Below are 15,599 nucleotides of genomic sequence, written 5' to 3'. Positions count from 1 at the left end.
CAGTAACCTTTTATTCATTTAAAATATTGGTTTATAATCAGTTATAATTGATATCGAAGGGTCAGAAAAATTTCCCGGGATGAATTATAATTAAAAATAATTTAACATCTTATGTGTCATCACTAAATATATGACTTTTTTTTAGATATATTCTTTTTAATTTTTATATTCATAAAAAAAATATTCATGTCGTTATAATTTTTTGAATGAAAAAATGGAGACTCCCTGGTTAAGAAAAATATTAATAACTTTTATGTAAAAGTAAATTTTAAAAAATACTCATAGATTTTGACATGCGCTTTTTATAGCAATTTTTTTGATAATTATATTTCGCTATATATTCGGAAAATTTTAATAAAAAAAAAAAGTTGTGCGTAGAAAAGAATAGAAATGGATGACTGATTTTTTTTATATTGTTATATATATTGATGAGAATATTTTTTTAAGTTTTACTTCCAAAATTACAGCCCCGAAAAATGTATAATAAAGAAAAAATAAATAGAGTAATGCGCGTAAAGGAATATTCCCGATTCAAAAACAGTTCCTACGCAGAGCTATCGATTGTTGAAGCTTTCGAGTGTCGTATGTCTGCTATATTCACACATATTATTTTCTAGGTATTGATATACTGTTTATTCTCACCTATTTTTATATATCACAATTAGAATCAGTCTTGTTTTTGAACACTAACTAAAAATCACGATTTCAAAATGGGTATGAAAGAAATAAATACATGGGTTTTGATTCGAAGATACGATAAACTTGGTAATTATTTACAATTTTGTATATTCTTTCATTAAAAAAATAATATCTGCTATTTATAAGACAGAATACATAAATAATCTACACACCCTATCCAAGAAGTCCCATAGAATCCACTCAAATGCGACAAAAACTGCATAGAAACCAATACAGTCTATAGGATTCTACGCAGTTTTTGTCGCATTTGAGTGGATTCTATGGGAATTTTTAAATAGGGCATACATCTATACAATTATATCTAATGATTATAATTTTTTTAGAATCTGATACAGCAAAATTGCAAACGAGTTTACAGAAGTTAACATTAGGCCATAATTTAATTCCGGATGAATTAAAATCAATGATCTATAGATCGATTGATCTTGAGGATGATAGTTCACGAGTACTTAAAGTTCGACGGTTTGACAATAATCTAATTCCAATGTCAACTTTATTGAATGGATCGTCATCTGAAAAGTATTTTTTACTTCTTTCTACTTATAAATAAATAAAACTTCATTCATAAATTTAATATTTTGTTTTTCAGACCATTCATTATAGACGTCGTTGGAGTTCATCAATTTTGTAATTACTATCAGTATTAATATATCGCGTTGCTAATCCCAAAGAGACAAGACAATAAAAAAATAGGGATCAATACAACTTTGATTGAGGACTTTTTTCTCTAGCTCTTAACATTTTCCCAAAATTTTGAAAAAACACTTTTTTTGAATTTTTTTCAACCCTACCCGGGGGGTGGTCGAAAAAATTTCTTCACTACTTTATTGTAGACGCTTAAGAGTAACTTATATCAAAAGTTCCGATACTTATCTCAAAATTCGCATTTAAAGGTCTCTTTTACTAGACTACGACAAAAAGGCGTACGAAAAAAAATTTTGAATTATCAGGAGTTCGCACTTTTGTCTCTATCACACTCAAGTCTACGAACAATACTATCTTTTTTGCACTTGTACAGTAAATGGAAACTTTGGCCGAGTTTTTCTCTTAAACAAATGAATATTATCAAACAATTAAAGCGCATTTCGCTAGATCAGACAGTAATGCATCAAAATGCAGTCTGTGTTTTGTATTGAGAGATTTTGTTTCCGAAAATATCTGATAACCCCTATCATAAAAAAATTACTGTAACTGCGTAGAAATTATTTTCCACGTGTATAATTGTTCAAATTTTTTTTTATAATTTTAAATTTTAAATAAGATTGAGTGTCCCGCCATCCCGAAAGTTTCGAATTTGGGTCTAATTCTATCAAAATACTGAGAGTTTCCATAGATGACTGATAGATGACCAATAGATTACTGACTGAAGACTGATAACTTAAAAATGTTTATTAGTTTCAAAAGTTTTTTAAATTTTAACCCGAAAAATTCGTATAATTTAAGACTTCCGCCCTTTCGACGCAAATTTTTCTTTCATTTTAACTCAGAATAATCCCACCATTTTATTAGCAAATAAAAAACAAATTTCCCGCCTTTTTGAGTTTAGCAACACGATATATATTTTTTTTTTTGTCAATTCAGTTATTGAATTTGAGTTGACTTTGGCCAGCTGAATAATAAACAATAAATAAATTTTTAGGTCCTGTCGAAAGTCGTACAATTTTACCGAGTTACATCGATGCGATCCAATCTAAATTTACAGATTTAGAAAATCGTGTTCAATCAGCAGAAACGTCATTACCAAATTTAAACGATAAGTATGTGAAGTCAATTGAAGACGCGGCAACTGAATTATCTACTTGCCTTCATTTTCTCGATCGCCGTCTTGATGAACTCATTCCGAATTCATGGCAATCACAACTTAATTCATCAGCTTAAAAAAAAACATGTGAATTAAATATGGGGCAAATTACTCTAAACTTTTTCCTGCTCATTTCTTTTGATTGTATTTTCTATCCCATAATTTCATTTGCAGTCTTTTCTCATCTTTTTTCAAACTTATTTGCAATCGCGAAGCGTGTTAGTGGGCAAGACTTCAGACAGGTGGCAGTCTGGCGTCTATATGGAACGAACTTCAAAGGGCAATGCCATGAAGACTAGAGAAGTCTAGTTTTTGTAGGCAATGCATTATAATAACTTGTGAAAAATAATTCATTTGCTTACTACGGGATTCGAACCCAAGCCTGGTCAGTTCTTGGCTTCTAGAACAAGAATGTTGTCTGCTCGACCATAACAGGGTGGCCACAAAGAAATTATTTCAAAATTCCCTGATATTTCCCAGTTTTCCAGTAAAGTTTTTCACATTTTTCCCTGATTTAGAAATTTTATTCGTATCTTTAAGATATTCAAAGTTTTTATTATATTTTCATTTTTAATAATTAAATTTGATAATGAAATCATGCGAGAAACCATAAAATGGCAATAAAATAAATTAATATTGCCTACTTTTGATTATTCGATGTTAAAAATGTATAAGTTTAAATATTAAATAAGAAATTTTATGATTTAAATAAATTAAAAATACACTGGTTACAAAAATTAAGGGATATTAAAAAAATTTCAAATTTTTTATTAATTTTCAACAGTTTGTAACTCGAAGGAAAATGGTCGTACAATAAAAACAAAAAGTCAAACTGTAGCTTCAAGTGTCTAGTTTTCTGAGCTGGGTCTTTAAATTTTTTTATTATGCACGGTTCCGGAGCAATTAAAAATCAACCATAATTATCGAAAAAAATTTATTGAAGCTCGAAGACCGTTTTTAGGACGACCAAAAATTTGGTAAATTTCTTTTTCGATAGTTTTCTTAGGATTACTCCGGAACCGCACATAATAAAAAAATTTAAAGACCAGATCAGAAAACTAGACACTTGAAGCTACAATTTGCCTTCTTTGTTTTTGTCTTATGACCATTTTCTTTCGAATTACAACCTGTTGAAAATCACTTTAAAATTTGAAATTTTTTTGACATCCCTTAATTTTTATAACTAGTGTATAATTTAAAATTTTTTAAATTTTGAACTGTTACAATTTAATTCCCGGATACTTTTCGGAATTCCCTGACATTTTCATGATATTTCCCGATTTTCCCGGTTTGTGGCCACCTTGCACAAGCTCTGGTTCACCATAAAAAATTTTTTTTCGGGAATAAATAACAATTTGCAACTAAAAACATGAATTTATTTTTATTTAAACAAATGGAAAATTATTTATGTATAAAAAACAATTATTCTCACTGTTAACATATTATTTATTTTATAAACTATAAATATAAATAAATTATTAATACAGTTTAAAATTATTTACATGTAAAAACAAATAATAATAAAAACTATTGTTATTTAATATGGAATTTATTGAGTGAATTTTTATTTTTATTAAATTAGAAAAAAATAGAAGTATTTCGGATACTCGTATACAAAAATCTTTTTTTAACCTACGAATTTGTGATGATAAATTAAAATATAATTTTCATGATAAAATGAAAAAATGATGAATATTTAAGTATATTTTAAATAAAACATTTTTATATATTACTCTTTTTTAAAATAAAAAAAAAACTATAATAAAACAAAGTATTAAAAATTAAAATTAGTAATCAAAATATATATAAACTTTTGAAAAATTTTTAATCACTTTTTTTTAAATTTATTTTTTGTTTTAACTACAAAACTCTGTAGAAAAATATCAATATATCGTTTATGTCAGTTTTTAAAAAATATTTATAGATTTAAATTAATGATAAATATATATTCTATTTATTATTAAGTCAATTTATATCTTTCGTCCCCTCAGATGTTTATTATATTTTGATTCGCTTCAATGAGTGTTTTGTTCCAAACAATTAACGGATTGTTTGACAATTAAGTAAACGGAATTTTTTTTTTTTCCATTTAAATACGAACACTTTTTGGTAATTATTAAACAATGTAGAAGTTTTTATCTCAACTTGTTTCTGCATCAGCGTTTTCAAGTAACGTCAAATTGACCTCACTATTGATGTCATTGACATTTATTTCTACATTGTAAGTATTCGCCTGTAAATAAATAAAATATAATTAATTATTTCATTTCTTATGTAATACATGATCAAAATAAACGCCACTTAATGTCTGACAGACGTCTAATAATTTTTGGATTTTTTAAAAAATGAATTATACATGGTGGCCACAGATTTTTGAGATTGAAATTCTCTGACTTTTCCAGGTATTCCAGTCAAACAATTCAAAAATTCCCTGACTATGTGTAGTAATATTAAATCATTGGAAATATTTATTTAATTTAAAATAAAATGGTATAAGTCAGTTTAATCAATAATTAATCATTGTCGTTAAATGAAACTTTTTTTTATTATTTGTCAATGTTCATTGTTTTTTTTTTTATTTATTAAATGAATAATTTTTTATTTTTTATTTGAAATCCATGTTTTTATATAACTTACTCTATAATAAAATATAAATAAATTTTTCATTTTCACTAGAATAAATTTCATAAATAAGAATATTTCATAGAATATTAATAAAGTATTAATGAAGTACGCGAATAATAAATATAGTGAAACTTATTAGTTCATCACTTATGTATACATTTAATGTTTTTAGTTTTTTAACTTGTCAATATGGATGTTAATAGCTTGAAGATCCTGGCGATTGGTTTCTACTAAGACTTTTTTTTCTAACAGCCTTGATAATTCTAACTGCTTCATTTTTTCGCTATTGGAATCAATTTCTACTAATGTTTTTTCCTGATGGTTTTACAACCGCATTCGCGCCGCGTCACTTTTTGAACAGTTTTGACAGAAAACTAAATTTGGAGGATTTTTTCAGTCAAAAGAAATAAAGTGAAAATTTTTCCAGCTTTGTGACGAAATTCCCTGACATTTCCCTGACTTTTCCAGTATATTTATAATTCCCAGACGTTTCCAGGTTTTCCAGAAATGTGGCCACCATGATTATAAAAAAAAATTATTTTTAAAAATTGCACTCACAGTTTTTTAAATTTTTTACATGTGCATTTTTTTTTTTTGTAATTGACGTTGGAAAAAAAATCCAAAAATTTTTAATTGTCTACTAACTTTAGGATCAGCCTCATAATAGTTTATTACGTAACAAGTAGACTAAGTCAGCTATTATTTCTTGAGCGCAATGTCTAGGATGAGCCGTAAGCTTTCTGGGAAAGTTGCTAATAACTTGTAGTCAACAGTTACAAAAGTTGAAAGTCGTCAGGTTGATTGCAACAAGGGTAGAGATACCATTTGTGGCCACTGCTCTACTTTTGGACATTTAGTCCTTTATTTTAATTAATGAAAAAGTGTGAAATAAAATTTTCATTTTAATAGTGGGATAGTAAGGTAAAAGCCCCTATCTTCGCTCAGTACCATTAGTCGCTAAGGTGTTTAAGGCGTTTTTTTATAATTTTTATAAAAAAAAATTACAACTAAAAATATTATTATTGATAAATAATTATTTGTGAATCTAAATATATTAAAATATGATGTATCAAATTATTTTATAATAGATGATAAATTTAAATTAAATGACTGTTTTCAAAATCGCGCAAAGCCGGTCATTTTTTACTTTAACGTTCATTCGTTAGATTAAATTTAGGGTACGTCAAATTTTTTAAGAATTATTATAACTATATCTTATTAAATACATTTTTAAAATTCATGAAATTTTATATTATGAAAGAATAAAGTAGTATAATTTATAAATTATTTGTCCAAATCAATAAACTTATCATAGTTTAATTGATATTGTCTTTGAGCGACTATAGGGCCATGTGTTGGTCGAGTAATGGTACATCACAACTTTTAGTGAGCGACTATGGGTACACTCAAGGACCTTATTTAAAAAATTAATAATAATTAATTATCAAGATTATTCTTCAAACTTAAATTTTATTCTAATACTCGAAACTTCAAAAAATAACTATAAAAAAAAAAATATGGTTTTTCATTTTATTTATTAATTTATATTGAATGATTTAATCTCACTCCAATGAAAAGTGAGCGGGTATAGGGGCTTTTCCCTTAGTATACTTAAACATATTTAAAAAATTGATTGTGTTATTGGGTCTTTTACAAATTATCTTATTTAAATTTTTCCAGTATCCAAAATTGGCCCTAAAGTGGCAAAAAACGGCACCTCTACCTGACATCAACTTTCTGATCAGAAAATCTTGTTATCTTAGCAGCTTTGATAAAACAGGACAACCATGCACGCGTTTAAATTTTCTTCATTAAACACTGGTCATTTCTGATTGGCCGATCAATAAAAAAAAATATATATATAATAAAAATAATAAAATCTTACCAAATGTAACGAAGCAACGAACAGTCTCGCGATATTTCCCGGTTCCTCTTCATTTTCCGCGATTTCATGGAAATCCACCTGATGCGTTTCCTTCATTTTCAAACTGTCTAAAATTCTTTTCTCATACTCATCGACATGAAAACTCGGTCTATTAGCGACCACTTTCAGAGCTTCCATAGTTTCCAGCCATTTAGCCGATTCTTCTTCCCGTTCATTTCTCACATCAAATTCCTTCCTCAGTTCTTCCATTTTCCTCTCGATTCTCTCCATCAAACTCTGGTCCACAGTTGCAGACTCCGTTTCCTGCAGTCTCTCCGCAAATTCCAAACCATCTCCAGTTGTCTCGAGGTCAGAAAAATCATCAAGGGAACGCGGGGACGAATAGAAACCATCAGAATAACTCGTAAACAATTTATTCCTCTTCGCCTCAATCCTCCTCTCGCTTCGACAGTCGTCATTATCGTCCTCATCGATCCTCATGCCATCATCACAGCCTACGTCATCATCCATCAACCTGGACTCATACCCAACTAAGTCATCACCGATCATCACAGGACAATAATTAGCGCGTTCGATTTCTTCAACGAGTTCCTTCCGTTCATTGAACATCCGTTTTATTTCCTCTTTGTTATCAGCAATCAACTTCTTCAACTTCTTGTCCCTCAAACTCTCATTGTCGCTCATCAAAAATGACTTCAGTTGATTTTTCTTCCACTCATTGTCCGTCAATTTGCGTTTCTTTGTTTTCCTCGATCCTTTCAGAAGAGCAACGTGACAGGGCAGTTTAAATTCGCGCCTCAAACGGGGTAATTTGTCTGGTACACTCGATTCAAATGGTATTGGGTCAAGGATACTGATGTTATCACTATTAATATTACTATTATTATTTGAATCAGAGTTATCTGGAATGGAATTTACTGAGCTACGCAATCTCTTGATTGGTGAAAATGATTGACAGTCATCAGGATCACCGGATGTGTAACCAGCATCTGTTTCTATCGAGTCACGTGTTCTTGGAATTTTATCAAGACTTTGGTTATTATCACAATTTTCAATTATTTTATTCGAATTTTGTACTTGAGTTTTAATATTTTCAGACTCTACTGATAAATTATTTAATTCTATACTACTAGACTTTAATTTTGTGCTTTCTGTCACTAATTCTGGGCTTCTTGTCTCTGATTCTTGTGTTCTAATTCCTGATTCTTGAGTCCCATGATTTAAATCTGATAGTGGATCAGGTGTCACATTATCAGATTCATCAATTAATTCATTACTTGTATCACAATCGATTGGAGTATCGGTATCTGATGACAGCAAGGGCTCATCAGAATCACGACCACTTGAGTCACTAATTGGCGCTGAAAAATCAGAATTTATACGCGAACTAGGAGTATTGGGATTTGAATTCGATGTCGTTGATCCATAAGCTGACTCAATTGTCGGACTTAACATTCCGTTGGCATGAGTGTCGTAATCGGAACATGAGTCAAAATTTTCAAAATTCAAATCGGTCTCTGTATTATCAGGACTTGTGTCAACATCGAGATTCTGCGGATTTGAATCAACAGAAATTGATTGTGAACTTTCGGAAGTACAATTAGAACTAGTGGACTGACTAACTGATGGTGCGGACGTAAATTCTAGTGGGGTTATTGCATCTATGAGCATACGTGATGTGGATAATTGTTGGTTACAACGAAAGTCGTATTTTTTGCCGATCGTTTCACCGTTGATGTCAATTATGTCGTTGGTGAATGTTTGCCGTGTGATGTTTTCCAGTTGAGGGTAACGTTGGTTAATTAATTTTATTTTTTGAATCTTTGACGGAATCGACTTTTGAGTCGAGTTTTTAATTGTTTCGGATGATAAGTTTAGAAGATCAAAATTTTTGAAATCTATCTGAGTTTTACGGGATCGGCGGGTTGATTTTGTTCCCTTTTCTGCTTCCTCTTCATGTCTGGAGACAATTCAATTTTTTTATTTATTATTTATTGTACCAAATAATTTGAGTCTAGAATTTGCACGCGATTTGAACCATAGAATTATCATGAATGGGTACGAAAAATATTGAAGTAAATGCAGACTAAATGCTTTGAATGTCGGAAAAAATAAATCAGGTCTAACAAAATGTGTTGAGTTGACGTAGTAAAGTTTTTTTAACTTTGTTTTTATAGAAATGATTTGATGTAGCATTTGTCGGAAAAATTTAATTGATGTTCTTATAAATCTTTATGATGTCAGTAAATATATTGAGATCCACTTGAGTCTAAGATCAAAAATTTTATATGATAACTGGAGGAATAAAAGTCTTTTGTTCGTCGCGTTGTGTCTGGCTTCGCGAATTCAGAAGGCTGTTATTCTCGGATTCTTCCGTTTGTTTAAGAAACAGAATTTGGGCCGATGCCCTCGCTAACCAATTTGTTGATGAAGCATCGAAACAGTAACGGATGACACTCAGGAGCGATCCTCGGTAGAGTCGGACTACCAGGGATCACCCCTTGAGCATTTAAACAATAGTATAAAACATACCTAGGCCAGTAAAATAAAAAAAGTCTCAGATTACATGTAAATGTTAGCCGAGGCTGACAAACATGTGATCTGAGGCTTTCTTTTTTACTGGCCAAGGTGCGTATACTTTTTGTTTGCTCGACGGAGCCGGAAAGTTGCAACTTCGTTCAGGGCAGCGGCCCGAAAGTTGCCACTTTCCGGCCGGAGGACAGAAAATATTCATACTAATAATAATAATAATTACTACCGGAAGTTGGACTACCGGGTATAACCCCCTGAGCATTTAAATAAACAAATTTTAATAATAATAATAAATTGGCCTCTATTTCATAGTGAATTATTTACGGTTGAACCTAGACTCCGAAGAGACGATGATAGACAAGACCTACTAGTACTCCCTAATTGTCACAGTGTTAAATATGATAAGTCGTTCATTGTTAGTGCAATAAGAGCGTGGAACAAACTTCCAAGAGCCTGTGCAATAGGGTGGACCGAAAATCCGCTTTTTTTGAATTTTTATTATTAATACCAAAAATATTTTTATGCAATTATCTGAGTAACTATCAACTTCACGTAATTTTATTATAGGACCTTTTTTGTAGAGAATTAAATTTCCGATCAAAATGTGTTGGAAAAAAAATTTTAAACAACTTCTAATTTTAGCGGAATTTGGCGAGCCGAAGATATCGACCTGAAATTTTTTGATTTCCGAAAAATTTTTTTTTTGTACAAGGAAAAGTATTTTTGATATTAATAATGAAAATTAAAAAAAAAGCGGATTTTCGGCCCACCCTACTGTGCAAATCAATGTATCTTTAAGGAATTTCGTATGTCGTGCTTTAATTATTATCTGTCGAATTTAAAAGATTGATGTTTGATAAATGATAATATTGTTAAATGAATGATATTATTGTGATGATGATAGTGTATCATTATTGTAAACTTAGCTTACATTTGTATTTTCATTTCTATATATGATTATATATTTGTCCTATATACTATTTGATTATTAAATAATTGAATTCATGATGGCCGCAAGGAGCCTAGACTCCATGGCCAAAAAACAATAAATAAATAAAAAAATTTAAGTACATATTTAAATCCTATACTTACTCATGGTTTAAAAAAGACTGTTGTAATGCTGTTGTCTCTTGATACAAAGATTCAACTCGTCTTACATAAACATTTGCTGAATTTTGCAAAACTAATGCAGCTTCACCAAAATTTAACTCTTCTTGTTGATCTAGTAATGTGTAATAGCTCTCAAGCACCTGTTAAAAAAAATAATAATTAGTACTGTCATTAAATTTACAAATTAAAATTATCATTAATTATAAATAAGTACGACCTTTGACAGAGGGAAATTCCAATCAGCTAGATCTTTAGCAGGTTTCATCAATTGTGCAGACACATCTTGTAAAGTTGTCATGGTTTTTTAATGTCAATCATTTACAATTAACAATTAGCATATATATAAGTAATTATATACATATATATATTTTTCTTGAGTTTGAATTCCAATATTATCTGAAAAAATTTTATGTTGATTATTTTTTGTAAACTAAGTAAATTATTTACAGTAAAGAAATTTAATAAACAGTAAAAATTACTGGTTAATTTTTTTTCTTATAAAAATTTAAAAAACTTCAGTAGAAAAAAAAATGATAAAAAATTAATTGCCTTTGTGTAGATGATAAATTTTTTAATTGAATGGTACTGAAAAAAATGACTTTTGACTGAAAAATAAATGAGATAAAATATAATATGTATAAAAAATAAAATATTTGAATATATACTAAAGTGAAATCTAATTCGTATCTGCAAAATACTTTTAACTGAACAAATAATCTTTGAAAAGAATAAAGAAAAAATGTGTTATATGTCAATAATGGCGCTAAAACCACCTTATCTAATTATCATTAATCACGATAACATTGGTCTAATTATCGCTATCGGTTACTCTAGATGGATGTTAGTGAATTTGTAACATTAGTCATTAGATATAAATAAAAAGAATAAAGAATGACATTTTTTTTTACGGACTTAAAAAATTATTTGATAAAAAACTTGAGATTTATGTACTTATTTATAGAATTATTTTAAATTACGAATAAAAAAAAATTTAGTAAAATATAAATTTTTTGAATAAAAGAAAAAAATTTAATGTAAACCCTGGTGGAAATTTTTCGAAATTTTCACTGCAAAACTCATGCACCTGAAGATCGGGAAGTTTTTTGTGGCGCGAAAATAAAAAAACTAAAAAATATACTGGATTTGAATTTCTAAAATATTTTGCACGTCAGCCGAAAATTGCAGGCCGTCCCTAATTACCCCTCAAGTCGAATTACATAAATTTATTTCAATTTTCGTTGCGCGAAAAACGTTCCGATGATCAGATACATCAAAACTCAGTTTTAAAATTTTAAAGACTTCTTCAGAGATAAGTCCGAAAAATTTCCACCAGGGAAGTCGATTAATGATGTATTTTAATGTACACGTTTTTGTACTCAAATGATTTCACGACAAATTTTATTGAATATAGTTTTGAATTTTTGAATGCAGTTTTTTAAAAGTTACGTCTGTCTATCGGAAAAATCCATGTGGGATTGCATGGGAACCCATAGGAAAGAAAATAATATAGATTTATGTGAGATTATATAGGAATTAATATGGGATTGTATGAATTTATAAGAATCCATGTAGGAACACCATGGGTATGATTTCTATATGGGAAATCTGTATAGGAAACTGTGGATACCTGGATTCCCATATAGGAACGGATATATGGATTTTTTTGTGAAACCCATGGGTTTCTATATAAGTAATTTCTATAGAATCGTAATAAGTTATTGATTTATTAATTAATTAATTAAAGAAGTATTCCCTATGAAAAAAAATCCATATGGGAATCCAGCCTAGATTCTTATGTACCCACATGGTTTTTTCAGATGGATTCCGATGTAGGTTCCTATAGAAATCCACATATCCTGGATTCTATAGAAATTACTTATACAGAAACCCAACAATGTCAGAAAAATTCATATGGGATTCCATGGGAACCCATATAGGAAAGTATGGATTTATGTAAGAATCTATAGGAATAAATATAGGAGTGTATGGATTTATACAAGACTCCATGTAGGTAACCATGGGTACCTAGATACCCATTTTGACAGGGTGCAGATTCCCATGAATTTTCGTAGAAATTCACATGGAAATTCATACTAGATTTCCATATGGATTTGGCATGGTGTGAATTTCCATGGGACGTGAGAATCTATATTGGGACCTATGCTGGATTCCTATATGAAACCATATGGAAATCCATCCGAAAACGGCCTGTGGGAACCCACATAGGAATCTAGGCTGGATGCCCATATGGATTTTTTTGATAGGGATGTTAGTTGTCACGTAATTGCTTATCGACGGCCATTTAAAAAATTATTATAATCGTTTTTTTCTGTTAAATCAATATCTCTGATAAAATATCGATGTATGTATATACACATTACAGTTATATGATTCATTAAAGTATTTTTAAAATTATCATTCAGTTTTTCTGCCTCGAGTGTTTTGCTACTGATACGTACATAGTTACAGGTTTAACAAAAACTAATAATTATTCATTAACATAAAATAAATTAAATATATTTCATCAATGTCATCATTTTTTGTTTTTCGATATTTTGATTATATATAAAAATAAAAATTTAAAAAATCCTGAAATATGACAATAAAATTAGCCGGTAGATTTTTTTATTTTTATTAACAAATTACTTGTAAGTAAATTAAAAATTTCCTATGATGCAACAAAATATTTTTTTAAATTTCTGATTTAAAATTTTCAAGTTTTTTTTATAAAAATTTATGAGACTGAAGTTAGCAGACGTCTAATAATTTTTGGATTTTTTTTAGACAAACTATAAAGAAAAAAATATTTTAAAAAATTGCACCTGTAGTTTTTTAAATTTTCTACATGTGCATATTTTTAGTTTTTTTTTTTTGAAAAAAAAAATCCGGAAATTACTAATTGGCTGCTAACTTCAGGATCATAAAAATTTTAGTTGTTTAGTTTAAAAAAAATTTTTTTTATTGTCTGCTACTTTTAGCCATATTCTGAAATTAGTAAAAGATAAAAAAATTTCATATTTTTTTTCAAAAAATCCTAATAAAAAATATACACGTGGAAAAAAACCGGGTTCAAAATTTGAAATATTTTTTTCTCAATTTATAATTTAAAAAAAATTTGAAACCTCAGGTAATTTCATTGTCATAAATTTCAATCCATTTAATAAATCAACGAAATATATACATGTGTACATAATATATGAAACACATTTTCAAAATTTAAATTTACGAACTGAAATTCAAAATGAAAAAATTCAAAATTCAAAATGAATTTTTTTGTTCAATGTTATCATGAATGATATATATTTTCAAAAAATCATATAAATGTATGTGTGTACACAAAATATATAACGAAATATAAACACACCGTTACATTGCGCGGGCCCATGGACGAAATGGTCACTAGATTATAGTTAAATTAGAAAGTGTACCCATAACAAAATATAAATAACTAAAATAATTACGGAAATTCAATATAACATCCCCGCAAACTCAATGCAAAATAACATTATCATATTCAACTAGTAATTTAAAATTTATTTACTAATATATCAATAATTATTATCATACATTACCTTTAATTTAGTAGTAGCGTCATTTAACACCAACTAAAAACTTAAACTCGTTGGCCATTTTTATTTTTCTACACTCACGTTAACGTTCATTTATTTATTATTTCGCTCTCACTTTTGCACTTTTTGATTTTGTATCTTTGTTATGTGACACTCATACATTTACGTCAATAATAACTGGCGGTATATTATATATAGAAAACTATTTGGTAGTGTGTTCATCATACGCAGTATCGTGACCGGAAGACGGACAAAAAGATTTCAATTCCATTCCGCAAATTTTAGTATACATTAGATATATATATATAATGAGCACATGTGTATGAATATACACCGGTAATAATAATTTCTTTTTGAAAAATGATACAGAAAATTTCTAACTTGTCAACGATTGAGAAACAATTATAGGGACAAAATGGCGGCGCGTGTCAAGTTTAAATTTGGCGGTAATTTTGAATTGTTTAAAATTGCGGTCTTTTAATTTTACTCACATTAAATTAATATAATTAAGTAATTAATATAACTTTCAAATTTATTCAATTTAATAAAAATTAATTTACGCGCGCAATTTAAATGCTGAGTAATTCGGTGCATTCAAAAATTGCTCAAGCTCTAGCTAAGCGTTGCCATACAGCGATAGCTAGAGCTAGATCATTTCCGAATACACCAAAAGTAATTAATTTATTAATTATTATTATTACTTGCGCGGTAAATTTAAATATTTGAAAAATAAATTATTAAAAATTGGAGATAAATTAAAAATCGTACGTTAAAATAAAATGGTGGCAGAATATGATAGAAAAATATTTAAAATATTTAAAAAAAAAACACTTGAGTGTTTGAACAAACCTTGGCGGGGAAATAATATGCAGAAGGGTGTCCTGATACACTTGAAGATTTAAATTAAATTGCTCCAAGTGTATTGCAGCTAAAAAACGTCACTTAACTGCTATTTCCCACCAGACGATGCCAGATGATTTTGCTCAGGAACTTGGAAGTCATCAGCATCAAAAATTCGCAACACTTTACAGTCGAACTGAACACTTGACACTTTACACTAGCACTGAACACTTAACTACACCACAGATTCTTTGCACAATTTAAATTAATAAAAGATAAATTTTACAATCACTGCACAATTTTACACTACAACTGCAACAGTGTTTCAACTCAAACGTAAAGAAAGATCTGGACTACAACTGGCGTCGATGATACTGACTGCCGCTATCGAACCGTCAGTTGAAACAAAAGAATCGATTTTGCGATTCGACCGCCCCCACTTAGCAAAAACTTGAGCGTCGAATACAATGACGCGCAGTGGCGCCAACAGCGCGAAATTTTAAAATTGAAATTTAATAATTTTATTTAAATTTTTTTG

General features: G+C 29.1%; 2 protein-coding genes across 2 annotated transcripts; one reads left to right on the top strand and one right to left on the bottom strand.

The window, feature by feature from the left end:
* The first annotated feature begins 605 nt into the window (after positions 1-605).
* On the top strand, positions 606-4,048 carry LOC130667850 (uncharacterized). The gene is made up of 4 exons (XM_057469723.1): positions 606-765; positions 1,023-1,218; positions 1,289-1,326; positions 2,339-4,048. Exons 1-4 carry the CDS (start codon positions 711-713, stop codon positions 2,575-2,577), a joined length of 528 nt encoding a protein of 175 aa, XP_057325706.1. The 5' UTR covers positions 606-710; the 3' UTR covers positions 2,578-4,048.
* Positions 4,049-4,167: 119 nt separating this feature from the next.
* LOC130667841 (putative uncharacterized protein DDB_G0280555) lies at positions 4,168-14,453 on the bottom strand. The gene is made up of 5 exons (XM_057469711.1): positions 14,225-14,453; positions 10,870-11,048; positions 10,635-10,792; positions 7,011-8,970; positions 4,168-4,733 (listed from the first exon to the last, which is right to left on the bottom strand). Exons 2-5 carry the CDS (start codon positions 10,948-10,950, stop codon positions 4,641-4,643), a joined length of 2,292 nt encoding a protein of 763 aa, XP_057325694.1. The 5' UTR covers positions 10,951-11,048; positions 14,225-14,453; the 3' UTR covers positions 4,168-4,640.
* Between the last annotated feature and the right edge of the window lie 1,146 nt (positions 14,454-15,599).

Source organism: Microplitis mediator, chromosome 1 (genome assembly GCF_029852145.1).
Source record: "Microplitis mediator isolate UGA2020A chromosome 1, iyMicMedi2.1, whole genome shotgun sequence".
NCBI classification, from domain to species: domain Eukaryota; kingdom Metazoa; phylum Arthropoda; class Insecta; order Hymenoptera; family Braconidae; genus Microplitis; species Microplitis mediator.
This window is presented reverse-complemented; position numbering and strand designations above follow the sequence as displayed.